The 23,177-nt window shown below is 43.2% G+C and overlaps 1 protein-coding gene across 1 annotated transcript; it reads left to right on the forward strand.

Annotated features, from left to right (window-relative positions):
* Positions 1 to 472: 472 nt before the first annotated feature.
* On the forward strand, positions 473 to 21,168 carry fn3krp (fructosamine 3 kinase related protein). Its single transcript, XM_051918952.1, has 6 exons — positions 473 to 679; positions 5,846 to 5,997; positions 8,066 to 8,157; positions 10,403 to 10,485; positions 14,983 to 15,105; positions 20,263 to 21,168. The coding sequence occupies exons 1-6, from the start codon at positions 539 to 541 to the stop codon at positions 20,599 to 20,601; spliced, it is 930 nt and encodes a 309-aa protein (XP_051774912.1). The 5' UTR covers positions 473 to 538; the 3' UTR covers positions 20,602 to 21,168.
* The last annotated feature ends 2,009 nt before the right edge of the window (positions 21,169 to 23,177 follow it).

Genomic DNA, 23,177 nt, shown 5'->3' on the forward strand with positions numbered 1-23,177 from the left:
TAAAAGATGCAACTCTCTGCAGGTTCACAAATCGGACAAATGGTTGGGTTACAGCCGAGCTTCAATTCGGTACAGCAGGACATATCATTTGCGATGTTTTAATATTTTTCCGGTCATTAACTCCTTCAAATGACTACACATGTTAGTGCTCTTCGTCATTGCCTCGTATAAACAGATCCCGAAACTTCACTCCCACATTTACCGCTAATACTTTAGGTAGGCTTAGGGTCGCAGAAAGTAAATCCAACCAGCATCGGATACAAGGCAGAGACCAAACGTGGACAGGCCGGCTCTCCGTCGAGAACATACGCGCTCACGTACACACAAACACCACTAAAGTAAATACACGACCTACACGGTTTATGCACTGTATAATTTCGGCAAAGTCACATTGCGCATGTGCCAAACTCACGCCGACGGTGTTCGACACCAGTGCGCGTGTGCTAAACGCTCGCCGGCTAGTGCGCATGTGCCAGTTGCTCATGGGGAATGCGCACGTACCTTTGGTTATAAGTAGTAGATCTGTATGAAATGAGGGATGGAGAGCTTATTGAAGAAGGAGTTAAACACCTCTACCCTGAAGACTACGGGGCATGCAGGGGGTGGGTGCATCAGCGAGGGACAAACCTACGAGACCGACCACGGGCGAGTGTTCGTGAAAATCAACCATAAGAATGAGGTTGGCGTTTTTGCTATTTAGCGAATCGGCCTTCATGCTCTGCATAGTTGGCTCGAGTTTGCTGGGTTTCGTTTGTATGTAATGTTGGTTTGCTACACCGATGAATCCCACCTCTCCCCCTTTCCTTTGTTAGGACTACTGTGTGGAAAGAAAGCAACCGGCTGTGTTATTTCAGGATGGTTATATGTTTTATGTCAGTGCGCCTTTTGTTTTTAACAACTCTGCGGACTAAAGCACCTTCGGTCTGCGCGGCTCCGTCTCCTTATGTTCCCGTTCTCCGGCTCACCTATTCTTGTTTTCCTGTTGTCTCCTCCATCCCATAAACGTGCAGGTTCAGTTCAGTTTTATTGTCAGAAGAAGGAAATTTCGTTTGTCAGCGGGGACCACGACTTAATATTAAAAATGCATCAAAAGTAACACGGCCATCATTTAGTACACTTAGATTTAGTACAAATACATTTAATATGGCAATTAACACTTATGGTGACATTTGATCAAACACCGCTATCTGTCTATCTCAGGGGTCGTCAACTCCACTCCTGGAGGACCAGGGTGGCTGGTGGGTTTCATTCTAAGCCTTTTTGTAACGAGTGCCCTGTTTGTGCTGCTAATTAACTTCTTGTGAATTCATTTTAATCAAATTGCTTTAAGATTTGTACCCCTGAATTTCTTCATTTCTTTCCTTAAATGGCACCCAAATAGAAATGAAAGGTGGTCTTTTTTTGGCTCACTCACCTCACATAAGTCAGGGCCTCAAACTCCAACCAATTTCACTCCAACCAGCTGCTTAATGAGGTGCCGATTCTTGTTGTTAATTGAAGTCGTTCTTTAATTCTGTGGCTTGTTGCTGCTCTCGTGGTGCATTAGCAGACATTTCTGTAATGTTATGGGGACCTGAGCAGATCAGAATTCCTGAGACCTTCATCTTTCTTTATTTTCAGATATTGTGTGATGGACACCAGTTGTCTTGGCACATTTTGAATCTCATTATTGTTTGGCTGCTAATTAAGGAAAAAGAAACAAGGGGTCTGAGTCTTCAAGAGCAAATCAATTAATTAGCAGCAAAAACGGGTCGCTCATTAAGAAAAGGGTCCGAATGAAAACCTGCAGCCACGGTGGTCCTCCAGGCCTGGAGTTGGTGACTCCTGAGTAGGCAGATAGTTGCGTTTGATCTAATGTCACCATAAGTCTTGATTGCCATATTAAACTTATTTGTACTAAATCTATGTTTGATGGCCGTGTTCCTTTTGCTGTGTTTTTAATATTATGTCATGGTCCCTGCTGACAAACGAAATTTCCCTCTTTTGGTGGTTCTCCAAGACCGGAGTTGGCGACCCCTGGTCAATCTAATAAAATACTAAGGTCTGTGTGTCCAGTCCCTCGGAGCAATCTGGTCAGTTTGGCTTTGGTGACACAATGAAAGATGATGTGCGAGTGTGAGATGCCGGAGAGAGGTGTAAAAGCACACAGAGACCTCCATCCATCCGTTCTCCATCCCGCTATATCCTAACACAGGGTCATGGGGGGTCTGCTGGAGCCAATCCCAGCCAACACAGGGCGCAAGGCAGGAACAAATCCTGGGCAGGGCACACACACACACGGGACAATTTAGGATCGCCAACACACCTAACCTGCATGACTTTGGACTGTGGGAGACACATGGAGAACATGCAAACTCCACGCAGGGAGGACCCGGGCACACCAAGACAGCAAGTATAAAACAAAAAGTGAGGAAGGCGCTTTGAAGGAAATGGGATTCTGAGAAGGCGGCTGTACAGGAACGTGCTAGAGAACGGGATCGCCGGTGAAGACATTCAGACTCGTGCGAATACAGAAGAAGGACACTGAAAGTCCATGGAGGGCGAGAGAGAGCAAATCGTTTTTAAAGGATGCCACCGTGTGTGTGTGTGGGCCCTCTGAGCAATCTGATTGGTCAATTTGACCATGGTGGCTCAGTGGTGGGAATAAAGACACAATACTTTAGTGGCATGGAGGTAAGATCCTGATTGTGGCAAGTATATTTTTTATTTTTACAAGCAAAGTTAAAACCAAGCATTTCAATGAGAACAAACCAAATAACTTAGAGTGACATTGGGTTGCTAAATAATAAGAAGGTGCAACTTGCGTTGCCTTCAAAGATGAGAAGTTTTTGTAAGAATACGAGTGATGTTCTCAGAACATAGGGGTAATGGGGACCCCCTCTACCATTGGCACTATTCAAAAAGCGGACAGAAAGTGAGGAAGGCGCCTCTGAGGCTTTGTGGGAAAACAATCAAGAGAGGAAGCACCAGGCGAGACGGGTGAAGAGACACAGAGATACCGAGGGTACAGGAGGGCAAGGCATATCAAACGGTTTAAAAATTATTCTGTTCGGTAAATGGAGCTAATTGTATATAGAAATGAGCAAATTTAGACTTGTCTAATGGTTGATGCAAATGCCAACTGTTCAGCCGATGAGTTTGAAACATAATTAATAACAACCTCCTTAATAAAATCCCTGCGTGCGTCTTCTGAAGTGCGCATGCGCAGGGCACTCTTTAATAAAGGACATCATTGCTGGGGAGACGCCACACGTACAATAATCAGCCGCACGCCAGCACAGATTAAAATACTTGCTGGGGAACTGTACAGTACCTGCTGGTGAGACGCCACAGCCACGATTATCAGCTGCACGCCACACATTACATCAGTTGCTGGGGAGACTCTGCTGATTGCCACTGTTGTGACAGAAAATTAAACGCATATTACAGGGAAGGGCGGAATGAGTGGCAGTCACCGGCCTCTAGCAGATGCTTCAAAGGCCGCCTGACGCGTCACACAAGACAGAGAGGGCGGGACCTATAAAATATCGCGTGGCCGATCCAATCGGATTTCGGTAAATGAGGTAACACCTAAAACATAACACACGAAAAATCCAATAGGGTACTGAGACGTGGAGACCGGCTTCCCCCAGAGAGGTGGGATTAGTGTGTGTGTTGTGCAAGTGTTCACTCTGAGGATGTCAGATTTGCGATTAAGAAGTTTGGCCCGGTAAAGTGTGAGTCGTTGAAGGGGTTTTCCTAAATTTACGATTTTTCATGAAATTACAATAGGATGACTTTTAAAAGTAGATTAGATTTATTTTCGCGCACATAAAATCCGTTGCTGGGGAGACGCCACACATACAATAATCAGCTGCACACCAGCACAGATTAAGATACTTAAGAGTAAGAGACGCCACAGCAAGCTAAAATAAAGAGAGGCAGGATGGGAGATCTTCAAACAGACACAACACGTCAATCAACAGCCACAGAGGAGAGGATAAATGTAATAATTACTAGCCAACCTACGCCGCATAATTATGTTTTGATGGGTGAACACTTCCTGAAACACACAGTTGTCCAAATGGGGTTGGTTTTGAGGATACGACTGTAGGTGAATGAAAAGATGTAACTCTGGAGAGGGCAACATACAGTACAGCGTTTTACACGCTGCATACAGCGATTCACATCGAAGTATAGACACTGCTAAGACCATGAGATACCCCTCGCAAACTGTTTTACACGCTGCATACAGCGATTCACATCCGCGACATGATTTTTCTTAGATGGTCCTGTCGCGTCCACCCTCGCACTCGAAGCATACACACCGCCTGGTCATGTGCCCACTCGCAAGAGCAACTGACAGAGACCTGCCCACCAACTCTAAGACCATGGCGTGTAAAACAGTTTGCGATGTTGGACGCGGTCGTGCGTCATAACCAAAAAGAATACAGTGGAACCTTAATTTGTTCCAAAACTCTGGTCGTAAACCGATTTAGTCGTGAACCGAAGCAATTTCTCCCATAGGATTGTATGTAAATACAATTAATCAGTTCCAGACCATACGAATTGTATGTAAATATATATTTTAAGTTTTTAAGCACAAATATAGTTAATTAAACCATAGAATGCACAGCGTAATAGTAAACTAAATGTAAAAACCTTGAACAACAGAGAAAACTAACACTGCAATAGTTTGCGCTATAGCGCTACCAACCGCTGGCTAAAAACACTTTTTTTAATGAGTTTTAAAAGCACAGGGAAAAAAATGAACATTTGAAAAAATCCGTAATTTAATAAACCACCAAGAAAAGTAACATTGCAACAATGCACGCTACGAACCGATCGCTGTAAACAGAAGTGAAAACAAAAACAAGCCCAGTGCATTCTTAACTGCCTTCCTACCTTATGAGTCCAGCCTTCTCTCTCGCGCGCTGCCTGTGTGTGTGAGCCGAGGTTCCACTGAGGTTGACTAATGAAAAGTCAACGTGGCTCAGAGGTGCATGTGGAGTCTAGCAGAGACGAACGTGAATGACGCCCGGTGTGGTGAGTTGCGGCGTCCGAGTTGGTGGGCATGGCTCTGCGAGTTGTCGTCGTATCCAATGGTCTTAGAGTTGGTGGGCGTGGCTGTCTTGCGTGCTTTCCATGGGTGGCTACTTGTCGGCGGCTTAGTGAATTATACATATAGATACTTACTGTATTGTCATATACGTTTCTATTTTAATTTTATTTAGGCTTCTTGCAAAAATATTTTTGACAAAAAAAAATTAGGACAAGAAACAGAATGAAGTCAAGGACCCTTGCCATTTAATATAGACTGTTCCTACTAATGTTTATGCACTTCTGTTATTGTAACGGGCATAATGTCTAGTATTAATATAAAATGCATTTTGTGGCAGAAATGAACCACTGATGACCATTTGCTATGTTTTCTATCTTTAACTGAATTTTCTTTTCTGATTATGATCTTTAAGTCAGAATAGCCATGTTAATTAATGAAAATTAATGAAACCATGCGCATAGCGGAATGAAGTTTTGTATTTTAATGCTTTCTTGCATTACGCTGGAGGCGAGGTGATGTGTTGTTACGTATTAGTCAGACGTGCAAGTAAGGATTTCATTGCATTCTGTGTATGTCATAATATTATGTCTATTCACTTACCTATTATTGTGTATTTATTTGTAGTCTAATATCGTTCATCACTTGTCTTGCACTTGTATGGTGTATGGATAGCATGACCTGATTTATTAAACATGCTACCGCCAACATTAATGTGCTTTCCTCATAAATGATATGTAGAGTTCCTGTAGAGTGTGTGTTTGTTTTTCCATCTTCCATAAATTTTATATATTTTTGTTTTTGAAGGCACGCAAAATGTTTGATGGTGAGCTGGCAAGTCTAGATGCCATATTGAAAACCAACACAGTCAAGGTGCCCAAACCCATTAAAGTGATTGACGTCTCTCCTGGAGGAGCCGCATTTGTCATGGAGCATTTGGACATGAGGAGTCTTCATAGGTATCGGAGTTTAAATAAATCTTGAAATACAATGGCATCTCATCTCGCTTTACACCTGTCACCCGGCTCATTCTTTGTTTTCTGTTAGTGGGAGACAAACTTGATGGTTAATATTCGTCTGCACATTTTATGAGGCAGCTGTCTGTTAATGCTGCAACTTCATGTACCTTGAGTGTCAGCCCTGTGAATGCTGTACAGTGTGTTGTTGCTCAGATTTCTGCCAGCAGCACATCATGTCGTCCTCAGCAGAGCTTCGGCAGGTCGAGATGACTGTAATGTGTACTCACTCAGTGCAATGAACTTCGTACCTGACAGGTCTCCTTTAGTAAAAACTAAGTAAATGAATGAAAGTTATACAAAGTGTGTAACATACAGCACAGCACCCCTCAAGGCTAATGATTTCACTAGAGTAGTGTGTGGTGCAGCGGGTCCACAGCTCATGTCAAGAAGGCCGCTTTTTAAATAAATAATCGCAGCTTAGAATGGGGACGTGATAGTGTGGCCGGAAAAGAGGTTCCTGGGGAATTCATGATGCGGGTGGTCCTCGCTTAAGTGCACAGGTGAGGAGTCGTCCACATCTGTAATTGTTGCCAGGAGCTGCCGATTGCCACATCTGATCCACGTCCTCGTGATAAAGAGAAGCGTGAGGCGGTTAGGGGGAGAATGAAAATAAAAATGGAGGTTATGAGTGAGGAAGAAGGCAGGACTCGGGGAGAGAGAAGCTGGTGCAGGAGAGAGCGAATGAGCGAGGGCAGCTGAACGGTGAGCCTGGGTGTTTGGCCGGCAGTCGATTGAGTTATGTTATGAAGAGCGGGAGTGACCAGAAGGAGGATGGCTCGCCACGTAAGGGCAGCGGGAGTCAGGACTTGGGGGAAACGAACCCCCCCAGTGTGAGCGCCCTGGTCGTTGGGGGAGCAAGCAGACCTACAGGAGAAGGTCAGCGGCAGGGAGGGTGCATAGCCTGGACGGGAGAAGCAGGGGAGTCGCCAGTAGGAAGGCACTGGGTTGATTTTTAAAGGGACGGCTTCCAGCCATTATATTAACCTCATTGTTTTAACCTCCATTGTTTTGTTTTTTTTCTAATGAATTTTAACCTCCACAGATTCATCTTTTTTTTTTTTATTGGATTATTTATTTAAAGAGTTGATGCACTGCACTTTAATTTGGACACTTTGTTGTTTTTAAATAAAAGCACTTGGCACTTTTTGCACCATCTCCTTATTTAATTGTTTGTGCCTCACTGCCGAGCTCATCAGTGACATTACCGACGGTGTCGGGTTCAGAGCTCCCAGAATCTGAGTGGGAGCATGGAGCGAACCCATGAGTGGAAAAGTGAATGAGGAACCAAAAACAACTTTCACTTGTCCGCTGACAAAATGGCTGCCAGCTTTCAACCAATCCCCTGTCTACACAGCACAATGAGATCTACTGAGAGACTACTGACGCTAGAATATAAATGACAAACAAAGAATACAACTCTCTCTCTCTCTATCTATCTATCTATCTATCTATCTATCTATCTATCTATCTATCTATCTATCTATCTATCTATCTATCTATCTATCTATCTATCTATCTATCTATCTATATCTCTATCTATCTATATATCTCTATCTCTATCTATCTCTATCTATCTCTATCTATCTCTATCTATCTATATCTATCTATATCTATCTATCTATATCTATCTATATATATAATATATATATATATATATATATATTTGAAATACAATATGAGATGTTAGATACAGAAGTACACATCAGGTGAGCTCAAGCAGCCACTGAGTAGACTTAAGGCTAAAAGCTGGCAATCCTGAGTGGAGGGATTCCAAGTTTATGCGGAGGTTTTATGGACCTCCAAGGTATCTCGAAGTGCTGCTAATATTTGGATGCCTTGTGGTTCCACTTCATAAGTAACCATCTGAGGTGCTTCAGTAAAGAGAGAGAATTACATTTATGGTAATTGTAAATTAGGAATAAAATAGAAGTAGAACTGTGCGGATGCTTTTCTGATTCATGCAGGGCAGCCAGGGCCTTTCTCACGTGTTACTGTGTTTCTTTTCCAGACATTCAGCTAAGCTTGGAGAACAACTAGCTGACCTGCACCTTCACAACCTGAGGCTCAAGCAGACGCTTCAGAAAGGAGAACAAACTGTCGGTAAAATAATTTGAAAGATTGTTTGTTTGGTCTTGGAGTTGTTGCTCTTTATTTACAGGCTGACGTGGACGTTGTAATTTGCCGTCCACCATTTTGTGTTGTTTTATACCAGCTGTTGAAGTGTTGTGACTCTGAGCAGGTCTTTACACATACTGTGTACACTAAGTGTGTAGGCTTTGAAATGACACAATGGATTAGTCTCTCCATCACTATTAATAGACGGTTTTGTTCTGCATACTGCTCATATTTTAGTGTTGGTACTCGCTGATCCAGCATCCTGAGATTTATTTCCATTCCTGATTGCTGTCTCTATGGCAGTTTTTCCCCTGTGTTCGGTTTCTCTCATTATTTCATTGTTTCTACGATATTTCAGTGAACTTTCTATTTGTATGCGCTAATCGGTTTATGGAAATTTCGCGCCTCGTGTTTCGCCCCCACAACATTTCTCCTCCACCCCAGTAACTTTTAATACCCACACCCAGACGTTTTGAGTGTTGGAAGTTTCTAGAAAAAATAAAGTGAATAATCGTTCTCGCCATTCAAAACTGACTTTCCTAATTTCAACATTTTTTGTAGCAAAATGATAAAGTTAGCAATAGTGCATCACTTAAATGAAACGCTCTGTAAGCATATATAAATGTTTATTTCGATTAAACGAATCCAAACGATTTTACAAAAATTAATATCGCATGCCGTTGCGAAAAAACATACGTGAAATACAATTATGTACTAAATTAATATCTTTGTAATTTTAATGTTCACAAAAAATAATTTCAGTTTTATAAAATTTATTAATTAGAACTCAAAGTTGTATGCAATGCCTTTAAGGTAATCAATTACATTACAGTTTTCAAAATTTTGGGCTATTCCTTTGATTCTAGCAGAAATAGCAGCGTACTTCTTGTTTCTCTGAATGCCTGGATTATCGGCAATTAGTTGTGAAATTCTGAAATTGTGCAAACCTTGTTGTTGTTTTTTTAAAGCATCAATGAGTGGACACTAGGGGTCGCTATTGCCCCTTGAAACCCAACAGACAGACATTCAGGACACATTTCAATACACACTAAGTAAAGCGCACAAAGCACCGCAATCTCCACAGTTTTCCAAAACAATAATCACAATTACACAATTTTCCACTCCCAGCAGCTCTGTTACACTCCCTCCCAACTCCGGGTCTCCCATAGTCCTTTCTATAGTCCTCGACCCGGAAGTGCTCCTGTCCTTCTGGCCATGTGATTCATTAGCACTTCCGGGTCAGATGGAGACTTGTATTTTTCTTCAGCCCGGAAGTACTTCTGTTCCGCCGTCCCTGTGACTTGGGAGTACTTCCGGGCTATAGGGAAAATAAAAATCCCCTCGTCTCCCTACAGCGTCGCACGGTGGTCCCCAGGGTACCCAGCAGTGTAGTGAAGCCAAACTCCATCTTCCATGATGCCCTGCAGGAATCCAGGGCACCTCTAGGCTGCAGGGAAGACGCCATCTAGCGGCCGGGATGAGCTGCCGGCCGTCCATCACACTGTGTAAATATTTGGGAATAATGTAGCACAAGTTCTCTAATTGACAATTTTTTTTCTGCCATAGTGAAATTTTATAAAGTTGATTTTAGGTTTAGTCACGATGCAAAAATAACGCTTTCAGTGAGAAAGTAACCCAACGATATGGTGAGTGGTGACGCAACAGTTTTGATATTGTGCTTTCTGTGAGGTGTTGGTGGTTCTGCAACACGGCCACACACCACCGATAATCAGGCGGCGAAAACCATAAACGCACGTCTTGAAACGACCGTAGTGCTGGCAAAAAAAAACGAGCAAAATCCAGTACAACCGTACATCACGTAACACGGATTACGTTTTAAATACAATACTCGCCTTTTATGGAGGCAATCACGCACACTATGTTCAGTGGAACACGTTGATCTGTGAGTCGTAGAAGAACACTACCTGAGTGAACTGTTTTTATTTTCAATGTTGGGTAAGGTTTATTAAATTTTTAATTGCAATTATAGATATGTACATAAATACCGGGGCAAAATATAGTAGTGGAGGGGTGAAAATTACCGGTGGTGAAATATTGGGGGTAACTTCTCTGGATGCCGTGCTAATCAACATGAAATGTCGCCATTCTCTGGTAAAAATGAGTAGTGATGATGACTATGCTTTAAAAAATATTCATTCAGAAATTATATTGTTTATCTATTTGTCCATCTGTGTTTTCAGTTATTTTTTTTTAATTATATATAATATAGGGCAAGGCCCGGGACAGTCCCAGTTACAGCACACTGACAAGTTTGGGTTCCACACAGTTACGTGCTGTGGGTTTATTCCCCAGGTGAGTTGTAAACATTTATAAATGATAGTTGGAATGCACTTCAGTAGGCTGCTTTTTGTTGTAAACTGTACACACACTGTCTTTAAAATGAATTTGATGGAAAGATCTTTGTGAAACATATTGTTGGTTGGCATAGCTCAGTAAGTGTGAATGCTGACAAGGACATTGATGATGGGGTCCACTGATACTAGTAATGGGGCTGGTGGTCTGATTCCAGGTGTTGCTCCATTGTAAGTAAGATTCTTGCAGGAAGCATTGTTATGAATTGAGGGCAGAAGAAGGGAAGAAGACCATAAGCCCAACGAAGCCTAACATTTTAGCTTTTAAAGGAATATTCCATCCACAAATGATTATATATTTTTTTATACAGTGGTGTGAAAAACTATTTGCCCCCTTCCTGATTTCTTATTCTTTTGCATGTTTGTCTCACAAAATGTTTCTGATCATCAAACACATTTAACCATTAGTCAAATATAACACAAGTAAACACAAAATGCAGTTTTTAAATGATGGTTTTTATTATTTAGGGAGAAAAAAAATCCAAACCTACATGGCCCTGTGTGAAAAAGTAATTGCCCCCTTGTTAAAAAATAACCTAACTGTGGTGTATCACACCCGAGTTCAATTTCCGTAGCCACCCCCAGGCCTGATTACTGCCACACCTGTTTCAATCAAGAAATCACTTAAATAGGAGCTGCCTGACACAGAGAAGTAGACCAAAAGCACCTCAAAAGCTAGACATCATGCCAAGATCCAAAGAAATTCAGGAACAAATGAGAACAGAAGTAATTGAGATCTATCAGTCTGGTAAAGGTTATAAAGCCATTTCTAAAGCTTTGGGACTCCAGCGAACCACAGTGAGAGCCATTATCCACAAATGGCAAAAACATGGAACAGTGGTGAACCTTCCCAGGAGTGGCCGGCCGACCAAAATTACCCCAAGAGCGCAGAGACGACTCATCCGAGAGGTCACAAAAGACCCCAGGACAACGTCTAAAGAACTGCAGGCCTCACTTGCCTCAATTAAGGTCAGTGTTCACGACTCCACCATAAGAAAGAGACTGGGCAAAAACGGCCTGCATGGCAGATTTCCAAGACGCAAACCACTGTTAAGCAAAAAGAACATTAGGGCTCGTCTCAATTTTGCTAAGAAACATCTCAATGATTGCCAAGACTTTTGGGAAAATACCTTGTGGACTGATGAGACAAAAGTTGAACTTTTTGGAAGGCAAATGTCCCGTTACATCTGGCGTAAAAGGAACACAGCATTTCAGAAAAAGAACATCATACCAACAGTAAAATATGGTGGTGGTAGTGTGATGGTCTGGGGTTGTTTTGCTGCTTCAGGACCTGGAAGGCTTGCTGTGATAGATGGAACCATGAATTCTACTGTCTACCAAAAAATCCTGAAGGAGAATGTCCGGCCATCTGTTCGTCAACTCAAGCTGAAGCGATCTTGGGTGCTGCAACAGGACAATGACCCAAAACACACCAGCAAATCCACCTCTGAATGGCTGAAGAAAAACAAAATGAAGACTTTGGAGTGGCCTAGTCAAAGTCCTGACCTGAATCCAATTGAGATGCTATGGCATGACCTTAAAAAGGCGGTTCATGCTAGAAAACCCTCAAATAAAGCTGAATTACAACAATTTTGCAAAGATGAGTGGGCCAAAATTTCTCCAGAACGCTGTAAAAGACTCATTGCAAGTTATCGCAAACGCTTGATTGCAGTTATTGCTGCTAAGGGTGGCCCAACCAGTTATTAGGTTCAGGGGGCAATTACTTTTTCACACAGGGCCATGCAGGTTTGGATTTTTTTTTCTCCCTAAATAATAAAAACCACCATTTACAAACTGCATTTTGTGTTTACTTGTGTTATATTTGACTAATGGTTAAATGTGTTTGATGATCAGAAACATTTTGTGTGACAAACATGCAAAAGAATAAGAAATCAGGAAGGGGGCAAATAGTTTTTCACACCACTGTAGATAGATAGATAGATACTTTATTAATCCCAATGGGAAATTCACATGTTCCTTAACTCATGTAGTTTGTAGTGATGGCCGAGAAAACATTTTAATCTCGTGGTTTTTGTGCAGAATGGAGAGAAAAAAGTTTGATGTAATTATAAAGCCAATGGTGATAATGAAGAACAACGTGAAAAATGTCCATGAAGAGAGGGGAGGGGGGGGGGGGGGGATCACATGCCAATTATCCAGCCATATGCGTAAAATGTGTGTTTTTTTGCCAAAATATCCTTTAAAAACTGCTATACAAATTAAAGGTAATATCATTAAATAGACACTTCTGGAAAAATCTTCACATATCATAAACTGAAAATGCATTTCTGCAATACTGAGCTCTTGAACTGAAGTTATGCTTCTTCCCCTCATTCATTGGTCAAGAGTACTTTCTTCAGTAAGGTAAATTTATTAAACTCCGTATCGAGTACAGTGGTACCCAGACAATTCAACAATAGTCTAACCAATCAAAAGCAAATCATTTAAGAGAAACCAAGAAACCCTAATACAAGAATAAACACTCCAAAACCCTAAAGTTAACAATGCTAACAAAATTAGAAACCTTAACACGAGCAAATACAGAATGCTCCATCCGTCCATCTTTGCTTATGTAAGGCAGAGTCAGGGTGTAGACACGTGTACATACACACGGGCCAGTTTGGCATTGATAGATACAGCGCATCACTTTTTCCACATTTTGTTATGTTACAGCCTTATTCCAAAATGGATTAAATTCATTTTTTTCCTCAGAATTCTACACACAACACCCCATAATGACAACGTGAAAAGAGTTTACTTGAGGTTTTTGCAAATGTATTAAAAATAAATATATTAATATTAAATATTATATTCATATTAAATATATTAAATATAATATATATATCAATGCCTAATATATATATATTTCATTGCATTCGTAGTCTGAGTCCCGACCTGATTGTAGGGGTGGTTACGTATCAGGTAACACATGTGGTTGGTCTGCCATTCGGCAAACATCCGCCATGGGGCCCTCTTCAGTTGCGAGAAGCAGATCATGGAATGTTGCATAGTTTACTGTCAAATAATGTAAAGAGTACGTGATATGTGTTTCGTCCTTATTGGGGCTCATCAGGCATACACACTCTACTGCTCCCCTCTCGGGGATCCACCCATACAATCACGTCAGGACTCGGACTATGAATGCTGTGAATTAATTACTCTGATCTACAGGCTGTCAAATAAACAAACTACACGCTGTGGTGCAGCGTAAAGGGACTTCGTCTCTGACACTGATGTCCAAGGTTCGATCCCCGCAAGGGGAGCAGTAGAGTGTGTACGTCTGATGAGCCCAAATAAGGGCGAAACACATATCGCATACTCTTTACATTATTTGACAGTAAACTATGCAAATAAATATATATACATACACACACAAAAATCCAGCGTCTGTCTGTCCGCTTTTCACAAGAGAACTTCTTAACGGATTTAGATTGGGTTATTTTCTAGAATTTGCTTGAACATTCTGCTTGATTTTGCCACTTCTCTTTGCAGGAGCGAGATATTCACGCTAATCCGAGACAGGCTGAGGGGAGTGGGGGGGGCCGTACAGGGCCAGCCTCTATTTGAGTCGGCCTGACCTCTGTGTTCTGGAGTGTTTCTTGCCTCTGCTTAGCTAGCGATATCTTTTTGTTTATTGATTTTTTTTTTTATTTAAAGTTTGTCCTGTTTCATTACTACACGGACGGAGCCACGGGGGAAGGCTAATTATATACTGTATACATACACTAGGGGCTTTGCCACCTGCTCGCTTCGCTCGCCAACACCCGCCTGCGCTATGCGCCATTGTGAAGAGGGAGGCTGAACGCACCCCAAGGAGATGCGGCCGCTCGTCCAAAGCCCCTCTTAAATGGTGATACAGTGGGGAAAGAAATAGTGTTGCTTGTTTGTTTTTTTTACCTCCTCTTTGCTCGATCAGCTGCTGCTGCCGCCATGCGGTACTTCGAACGTTTAAAAGCCTGTACAGCAGATGTCCTTTTTGTCTCCCTGCCTTGTCTCTCTTCTCCCCCAGACATCCTCAAACACTATGCGATCTCTTTTCGCCGTTCCGTTATTTCACTGAGTAATATTTTCCGTTTGTTTGCACTAATGCGATCTTTATTCTCATTTTTTTTTTTTTTTTTTTTTGAGACTTTCGAATTTTCCTAATTCCATTATCTCTAACCTGCCCTCCGTGTGTATCGCGCCAACGTTTTTGAATTCTTTACGACATTCTACTTTGTCCTCTACTCTTTGTCTTTTATTTCTGGCCCCAGTTGTGGTTAAATCTGTTGGCACAAAGTTTCATCTCATGGGACATGAAAGTGTCTCTCTGAACAAGTCTCGTCTCATCCCAAGTCTTTTTGTATATAACAGAGAGATATAAAGATGTTTGAGTTGTCTGGATGGTATGTGAACATACTTTTTACATGCTTTGTAAATCTGCTCTCCGATTTCCTAGGTGAACGACTGGCACAGTGACTGGGTTGCGTTTTTCACTCAACATCGCATTCAGCATCAGCTTGACCTCATTGAGAAGGACTATGGGGACCAACAGGCAAGGGAGCTCTGGAGTGAACTGCAGGTATACGGTAACTTTTAAAACGGGTTAACTAAAGCGTATCTGTCAGGCTTGTTCAACCCTGTGGAGCACAGCAGCAAAAATTCTTAGGTCATGCAAAGAAGTCGCGTAACCCTAAAGTTATTTTATTAAAGACTATATATTGATATTGTGGGGAACTGCCCGGACACAGACAAGTAGACATGATGTTTAAACCACACACGTTTATTCACAACTACTATTTACACTTATCGTGAGCACAAACACAGTGCCGCAGCACCAATCACCCCCCAAGTCCTTGGCCACATGCACAATGCCTTCTCTCAGTCTCTGGTCTGCCTCCACTCCTCTCCACCAAGCTTCGTCCTCTTGCCCATGACTGGAGGGAGGCGGCCCCTTTTATTCACCCTGGAAGGACTCCAGGTGCATCCTGAGGGGCTCCGTAGCCACACCCCTGTGTGGCAGAAGCTCTGACGGTACACCCGGAAGTCCTCCAGGTGTCCCCAATCCTCTCTCCCCCCTTCCCCCCCCCCCCCCCCAAGCACTTCCAGGTGTGGCGGAAGTACTAGGGTCCGGGGCACCCCCTGGCGGTGACCACGGGCCCCTACAGAGTAGAGCTTCAAAGCTCTGTACCCGTGGTCCCCAAGGCAACCAGGGAGGACGCCCCCTCGTGTCCTGGAGGAGGCACAAGCCCTCCTCCGCTCCTCCTGGGCATCCCGGCCGGGCGACAAACCCCGCCAAGTGCCACAATATTTACACAAAGTAAGTTGGCTTCCTGTGACTGCTGCAATAAATAAATGAGAAAGTGGCTGAAGAAATGAAAGCTTTTAATAATGAGCATGCTGTTTAATGATCCTACAAGTCTAACAAATAATTTTATTTTTACGCTATATACGGCTCTGGTGATCTTTCACCGGTCTCGGTGTTTCTAAAGTGATACAGCAGCTCTAGAAAAAGTGCAACCAATAGGACTGCGAGGTATGATCTGTGAGGAAAGACTGGAGGAGTTGAACCTGTGAAGGGAATTAGTACAGTGGATACCAGCTGATATTTTAAAATGTAGCTCTTCAGAAAGAACACAGGGACCACTAGGAGTACATATCACAAAAATGTTCGAGAAGTCCGAGAACCACAGACACATGGAGTAAGCGACCAAGTAGTGTGGTAGACAGTAGGACATTCGGGACCATCAGAACTAGACATGATGTTATTTTGCAGAAAATAAATTATGTGAACAGGATCGGGCTGAATGTTATTAAAATTTTAAGTTTTCTGTGTTCACAAATGAAACAATTATTGTTTTAGATTTATCAATAGAGCATTTGCCTTTCTGCCAATTTATTAAAATAACCCTTGAACATCTCCCTGTATACGGCAGCAGTGTGGGGTGAATCTGAATGGTCACCTAAACCAGGAGTCTGCATCTCTCGCTCTTTGCGGAGTACCCAACATGTAAATGTACCCTCGGCAAACATGACCGGTACATTTTGGCAGAAGTGATAAGTCAAATGCCTCGCAGTTAGGAGGCCCGTCTGGGTTCGCTTCTCGGGTCCTCCCTGTGTGGAGTCTGTATGTTCTCCCCGTGTCAGCGTGGGTTTCCTCCCACAGTCCAAAGACATGCAGGTGAGGTGTATTGGCGAATCTAAATTGTGGTGTGTGTGTGTACCCTGTGGTGGGCTGGCATCCTGCCTGGGGTTTGTTTCCTGCCTTGCGCCCAACAGTTGGCTGGGATTGGCTCCAGCAGACCCCCCCGTGACCCTGTAGTTAGGATATAGCAGGTTGGATAGTGGATGGTTATTCAAAGCATGCAGTGTGTCAGTCCTGGTTGACTGCTAGAAGAGGGTCTTACAAAAATAAAAAAAAAAGGTCAATGTTGATATTTCTCATCTAATTCAGGTTTTCTGTGACAATTTTAAAGAAACACAAACATTTTTAAATATTCCTTCTAAAACTGATTTACCAGAAGTTTCGTTGAATTCCTATTCCCATCAAGTTTTTATTAGCAGAACATCGTGTGCTGCAGTCACATTTGACATTTTGGGGAGCAAGTGTTGCATTCTGCCTTCTTCCTGCGAGTGAGCTGCTTACCCAGTGAGCAGGTGTAAACGGGCCCTGAGTGGTGTGAACGTGAGGAGGTGGGCTCCTACCAGGATGGGCCTGTAATCCAGAGTTGGATTGAGTGGGTTCCAGAGTGTTAATTCTCCTCTTGAGCATTTGCAGCTCTTTGTAGTCTTCTTTACATGATACACTATACACGACTCAGTTGATCGAGCCGTGGCCCAGTGGGACATCCTGAGGGTTTGCGGGATCCCCTCAAGGTTGCTGGATATCATGGCTGGCCTGTCCACTGGTACTGTGAGTGCTGTGCAGAGTGGAGGCAGGACCTCTGCGTTTTTTCCCAGATGATTCTGGGGTCCGTCAGCAGTGTGTTCTGCTTCTACTCTGTTCAATGCTTGTATGGACAGGGTGTTTGGCAGAGTGGTGGGGTCCAGCAGCTGTGGGGTATCTGTTGGTGAAAAAAGATATTCACCGATTTTTACGATGCTGTGATCTTCATGGAGTCAATGGAGGCTCCGATCGTGGCGCTCAGGAGACTGAGTGAGGAGTGTAAGTGTCTGGGCTTGTGAGGGCCCCGATAAAAACCAAAGAGCCAGGCCTTTAATGACATCATGGGCACGGCCATCAGCAGTGTGTCTGTCTGCGGAGAGTGTCGACCTCCTCGAGCGGTTTACTTACCTAGCAGTGACATTCATGTTTCTGGTGACTCTCCCTGTCGCTGGAAAGGGGGGTGTGGTGCTCCCGATATCTATGCAAAAGGACGAAGGTCCAAGTCTTTAGAGTCCTGGTGCTTTCTGTTTGTGAGACATGGACGCAATCCAGTGACCTGAGACGAAGACTGGACTCCTTCATGTGTGTCTCTCCGGAAAATCCTTGGGTCCTGCTGGTTTGACTTTGTGTCGCTCATGGAGTCCCGACTGAGGCACATGACCTGCATTGTGAGGGAGCATCAGTTACGGCACTGCGGCCATGTGGCACGTTTCCCAGAGGGTGATCCGGCTCATAAGATCCTCATTGTTGGAGACCCGAGTGGCTGGACCAGGCCAAGGGGTCGCCCACGTAACACCTGGCTGCGGCAGATAGAGGGTCATTTCCGGAGGGTGGGACTGGACCGCGTGTCTGCCTGGGGGGTTGCCAACCGGGATCCCGAGTTGTTTCGTCGTGTGGTGGGTGCGGCAACGCGCTGTACCAGTGCAGGCTCCCCAACTTGACTTGACACAATGAGTGGCCGCAGACCTTCAGACAAAAAAAATAAATATTAGAGAGGGAATCTGAGTGAACATACAGTATTTATTTTATTTAAATTATAACTATATTCAAGGTACAAGCTTACCCCCCGTCTCATTCATATGAACACGTGTTTGCCCCCATTGTTGCAGTGCATGACTGCAGCACCTTTATCAATAATAATCACAACTAACTGCTTCCTAGAATTTGACATCACTCTGTCCCATCATGCTCTACAGAACTGCTTTAATTGAAGTACTTTTGTAATCGTGCGCGTGAGAACTGCTCGTTTCAGGCCCTGCCACAGGACTTTGATTAGGACACTGCAAAAACTTTCATCTCGTCTCTTCTGTGCCATTCAGTTGTAAAGGTGCTTTTCTGTTTTGGCTCATTGTCCTGCTACTTAGCCCCCCATTATGTTTCAGATCACACATTCTCTCTCTCTCTAAGAATATTCTGGTGAAGTGTTGAATGTGTGACTCCTTGAGTAATGGCAGATCTTTCAGGCCCTGAGGCACTGCACTCTGGTGGGATTTGTGAGTAGATTTTCTTTGGACTTCTGGCCCTCGACTGTTTTTTTTTTTAGCTTGGATCATCTTGTGGACTTTCGTTTGCTTTGGATTGCCCGTTCGTCGTGTCCTTTTTGCACCTGAGAACTATCTGTTCTGCCAATAAATCAATTTGTCATTTTCAACGTTGCCCTGCTCTGTACAAGGCAGGGGTTGATGGCAGTTTTTGGGACGTATATTTTTCCAACTTTGATTTTGAAGCTCATTTTGGCCTGGTGTAGGCTGAAGATGGCCGTTCTTGTGGAAGTCAGGCTGCCTTGTGGTGCACATCCTCGGGGAAGGCTGCTGAGATTCCCGCCTACTGTCCTGGCTGTTTTTGAAGGCCTCTCACCACTTTGGTAGCTTTAAGAGATGAATTGCAACACTCCAATATTATTCTTATCATTTAGTTATGAACGCCGACCTTAGCTTTAGTCTAGAGAGGCCTACGATTCTTTGAATGTTCTTCTGAGTCGTCGTATCCTTGAGGTAATTTTGACAGGACAGCCTTTCCTGGGAAGATTTCCCAGCGTTGCAAATATTCTCAATTTGGAGATTATGGCTCTTGCTGTGGTTTCCTGGAAATGGCTTTGTAACTCTTTCTTGTTTTTGGTAAATTTAAAACCACTTTCTTCCTCATCATATCTGTGTATTGTATTGACCCCCTTTTTTTTTTTTTTTTGACACCCACTGCACACCCAGCCTACCAGGAAAGGGGTCTCTCTCTTTGAACTGCCTTTCCTTGTCGTCTTAGTACTAGGGTGTTGTACCGTGTTAGCCATTATCAATTACATCTTGCCTGAAGAAGGGGCCTGAGTTGCCTCAAAAGCTTGCATATTGTAATCTGTTTAGTTAGCCAATAAAAGGTGTCATTCTGCTTCTCTTCTTATAGAGTCGCGCGTTTGGCTGTCAAAAGGCAGGGCCTGTTAAACCCATTGTGTCACTTCTTGTGTGATTTTTTTTGGCTCTACAAAAATAAATTGTATATCTGGAATTTCCTTTGATGGAGGCCTACTGTTTTTCCTAGAAACACATTGCTGTGATGATGTCAATCTAATGGAAACGATGAACTTTGGTCATCTGTTTGAGTAAGCAACTAAGAGGACAATCGATACAGGTGGTGAATAACTTTATGACTTAAGTATATTAAGTAGAGATGTAGACCTGGTGCGAGATCTTTACTCCTGTCCCCTTTGCTTTTGTCTAAAGATCTGAAGCCATTCATTGTGACAAAGATAGAAAAAGTGGTGATATCAGGAAGGGGGCAAATACTTTTTCACAGCACTGTAGATTGTTTTTTTTTCTTTAAAAGTGCTTTCTGAATTCTTATTTATCTTCTGTTCTACAGCTCAGAATCCCCGAATTGTTCCAAGATGTGGAAGTCGTTCCAGCCTTGCTGCATGGTGACCTGTGGGGAGGCAATGTTGCTGAAAATGAAGCCGGTCCCATCATTTTTGACCCAGCTTCCTTCTATGGTCACTCTGAGTTTGAACTGGCTATTGCTGGGATGTTTGGCGGCTTTAGCGGTTCTTTTTACTCTGCCTACCACAAGGTGATTCCCAAGGCTCCTGGGTTTGATAAACGCCTGAAGTTTTATCAGCTCTTTCATTATCTGAACCACTGGAATCACTTTGGCACCGGGTACAGAGGCTCTTCTCTCGGTGTCATGAGGAGCTTGCTAAAGTAAAGCAGTAGGTAGCTCACAAAGATTGGCGTAAGTATGCTCGACTAATCCTGCTTCACTTCATTGCATTATGATAATACGCAGTAGGGGCCTGCCATGAATTGCATAAGCAGAGAATCCTAATCTTTTGGAAATGCGCCACGTGGTCGTGTGAATCTCGGAGGAATCCTTTTTGGTGAGATGTGATGATTCTAAAGCATCTTGTATGGTAAAAATGCTTGACTTGGAAACCTGTTGTACTGCACAGAACCATCAGACGTTTGCTTTGCTGTCTGATATTCCTTATCACATAGGAGGTCCAGTTCCATGTGTTCCTCTGGAATTTACACCCGTAATTTATGTGAAATCAGACTCTGTATTTCAGCCCTCTGTCACCTGTCAATACTAAAGTACTTCCCTTCTGATGTGCATTTGGGATTTTAGCAGGGTAGTCCTCTGTGAAGGAAAATGAAATATGTTGTGCTTGCATTTGCAAGAAGATTTGAACGTAGTAATGAAACATTTTGTGAAATGAAACTGAAAACGCACAGTATCTGTGAAAACCAAAATAAAGTGCTAGTTAAATGCTGACTGCGTTTTATTGAGACTACAGAGCGGCGGCCCCCCCATCACCTGGAGACATTTTCTATTCAACTTGTGGCTGCTTCACAAAAACTTTATGTAATGTGATATCTGGATCTCACATAAAGGATGTGAAAGCCGGGCAGTGGTTTTTAAAATGGCCACGCGTTATGACAAAAGTCTGTGAAGTCAAAGTGTTGGGTCATTCTTGGCTTTAGTGAAATTCTTTTATTTTGATTATTTCTAATCACGTGGACTCTCCTCAGCTTTTCCTGAGATGGTGGTGGGTGACGTAACCCAGGGGTGGGCAATGTCAGTCCTGGAGGTCCGCTGTGGCTGCAGGTTGTTGGTTGTTAATGAGATGTCAATTCCACTGGTCAACAAGCATTTTGCTACTGGGATTCTTTCATCTGTACTTTAACAAATTTCACTTACTGACTCCAAATCTGAAAAATGTTTTCGTCCAGCAGCATGTCCCATTTTTTTAGTTCTGATGTTCCAGGTCTTTGACAACTAGGGTGACTGGACAGTAAAGGCGATGTGTTTCAGCATTTAAGAAATGTTTGGTCTCGAGAAGAAAAGTGAAGCCAAAATTAAGGGAGGTGTTGTTGTTGGCCCTGAAATCCATGAACTGATGCTTGACGACGAGTTCAAAAGGAAACTGAAGCCCACTGAATCGGCAGCCTCATTTGTGCAGGTTGCCCAGAATTTTCTTGACAGTCACAGAGCAGAGAATTATACTGAGCTTGTGGAGAACCTGCTGAAAGTAAATCAGCTTACGGGAGCTCAAATGTCACTGAAGACGCATTTTTTACATTCTCATCTCGACTGTTTTCCACCAAATCTAAGCGATGTCAGAGATGAGTGTGGGGAAAGATTTCATCAAGATATAAAAGGTGATGGAAAACCGATAATCGGGGGGGGAAAATTCACTCCGAGCATGATGGGTGACTACTGTTGGTTCATGCAAAGAGAGACGGGTGTGCAGTACAAGCGCAAAAGCGAGGGCCTGCAACATTTTTTGGGCACACTGACCTCACTTTTATATTGAGGTAAATTGACAAATATACTTTAATGTGTCTCTGGTATCGTCTTCTGGTTTGCTTTTAGAATAAACACATCAAAACAATTTTGGTGGGACAGAGTCTAAACTCCAGATATCGTGTTGATACACTGCATCCGGATAGTATTCCCATCGCATCACTTTTTCCACCTTTTGTTATGTTACAGCCTTATTCCAAAATGGATTAAATTCATTTTTTTCCTCAGAGTTCTACACACAACACCCCATAATGACAACGTGAAAAAAGTTTACTTGAGGTTTTTGCAAATTTATTAAAAATAATAAAACTGAGAAATCCCATGTACATAAGTATTCACAGCCTTTGCCATGAAGCTCCAAATTGAGCTCAGGTGCATCCTGTTTCCCCTGATCATCCTTGAGATGTTTCTGCAGCTTCATTGGAGTCCACGTGTGGTAAATTCAGTTGACTGGACATGATTTGGAAAGGCACACACCTGTCTATAGAAGGTCCCACAGTTGACAGTTCATGTCAGAGCACAAACCAAGCATGAAGTCAAAGGAATTGTCTGTAGACCTCCAAGACAGGATTGTCTCGAGGCACAAATCTGGGGAAGGTTACAGAAAAATTTCTGCTGCTTTGAAGGTCCCAATGAGCACAGTGGCCTCCATCACCCGTAAGTGGAAGAAGTTCAAAACCACCAGGACTCTTTCTAGAGCTGGCCGGCCATCTAAACTGAGCGACTGGGGGAGAAGGGCCTTAGTCAGGGAGGTGACCAAGAACCTGATGGTCACTCTGTCAGAGGTCCTCTGTGGAGAGAGGAGAACCTTCCAGAAGGACAACCATCTCTGCAGCAATCCACCAATCAGGCCTGTATGGTAGAGTGGCCAGACGGAAGCCACTCCTTAGTAAAAGGCACATGGCAGCCCATCTGGAGTTTGCCAAAAGGCACCTGAAGGACTCTCAGACCATGAGAAAGAAAATTCTCTGGTCTGA

Source organism: Erpetoichthys calabaricus, chromosome 14 (genome assembly GCF_900747795.2).
Source record: "Erpetoichthys calabaricus chromosome 14, fErpCal1.3, whole genome shotgun sequence".
Classification (NCBI taxonomy): Eukaryota; Metazoa; Chordata; class Cladistia; order Polypteriformes; family Polypteridae; genus Erpetoichthys; species Erpetoichthys calabaricus.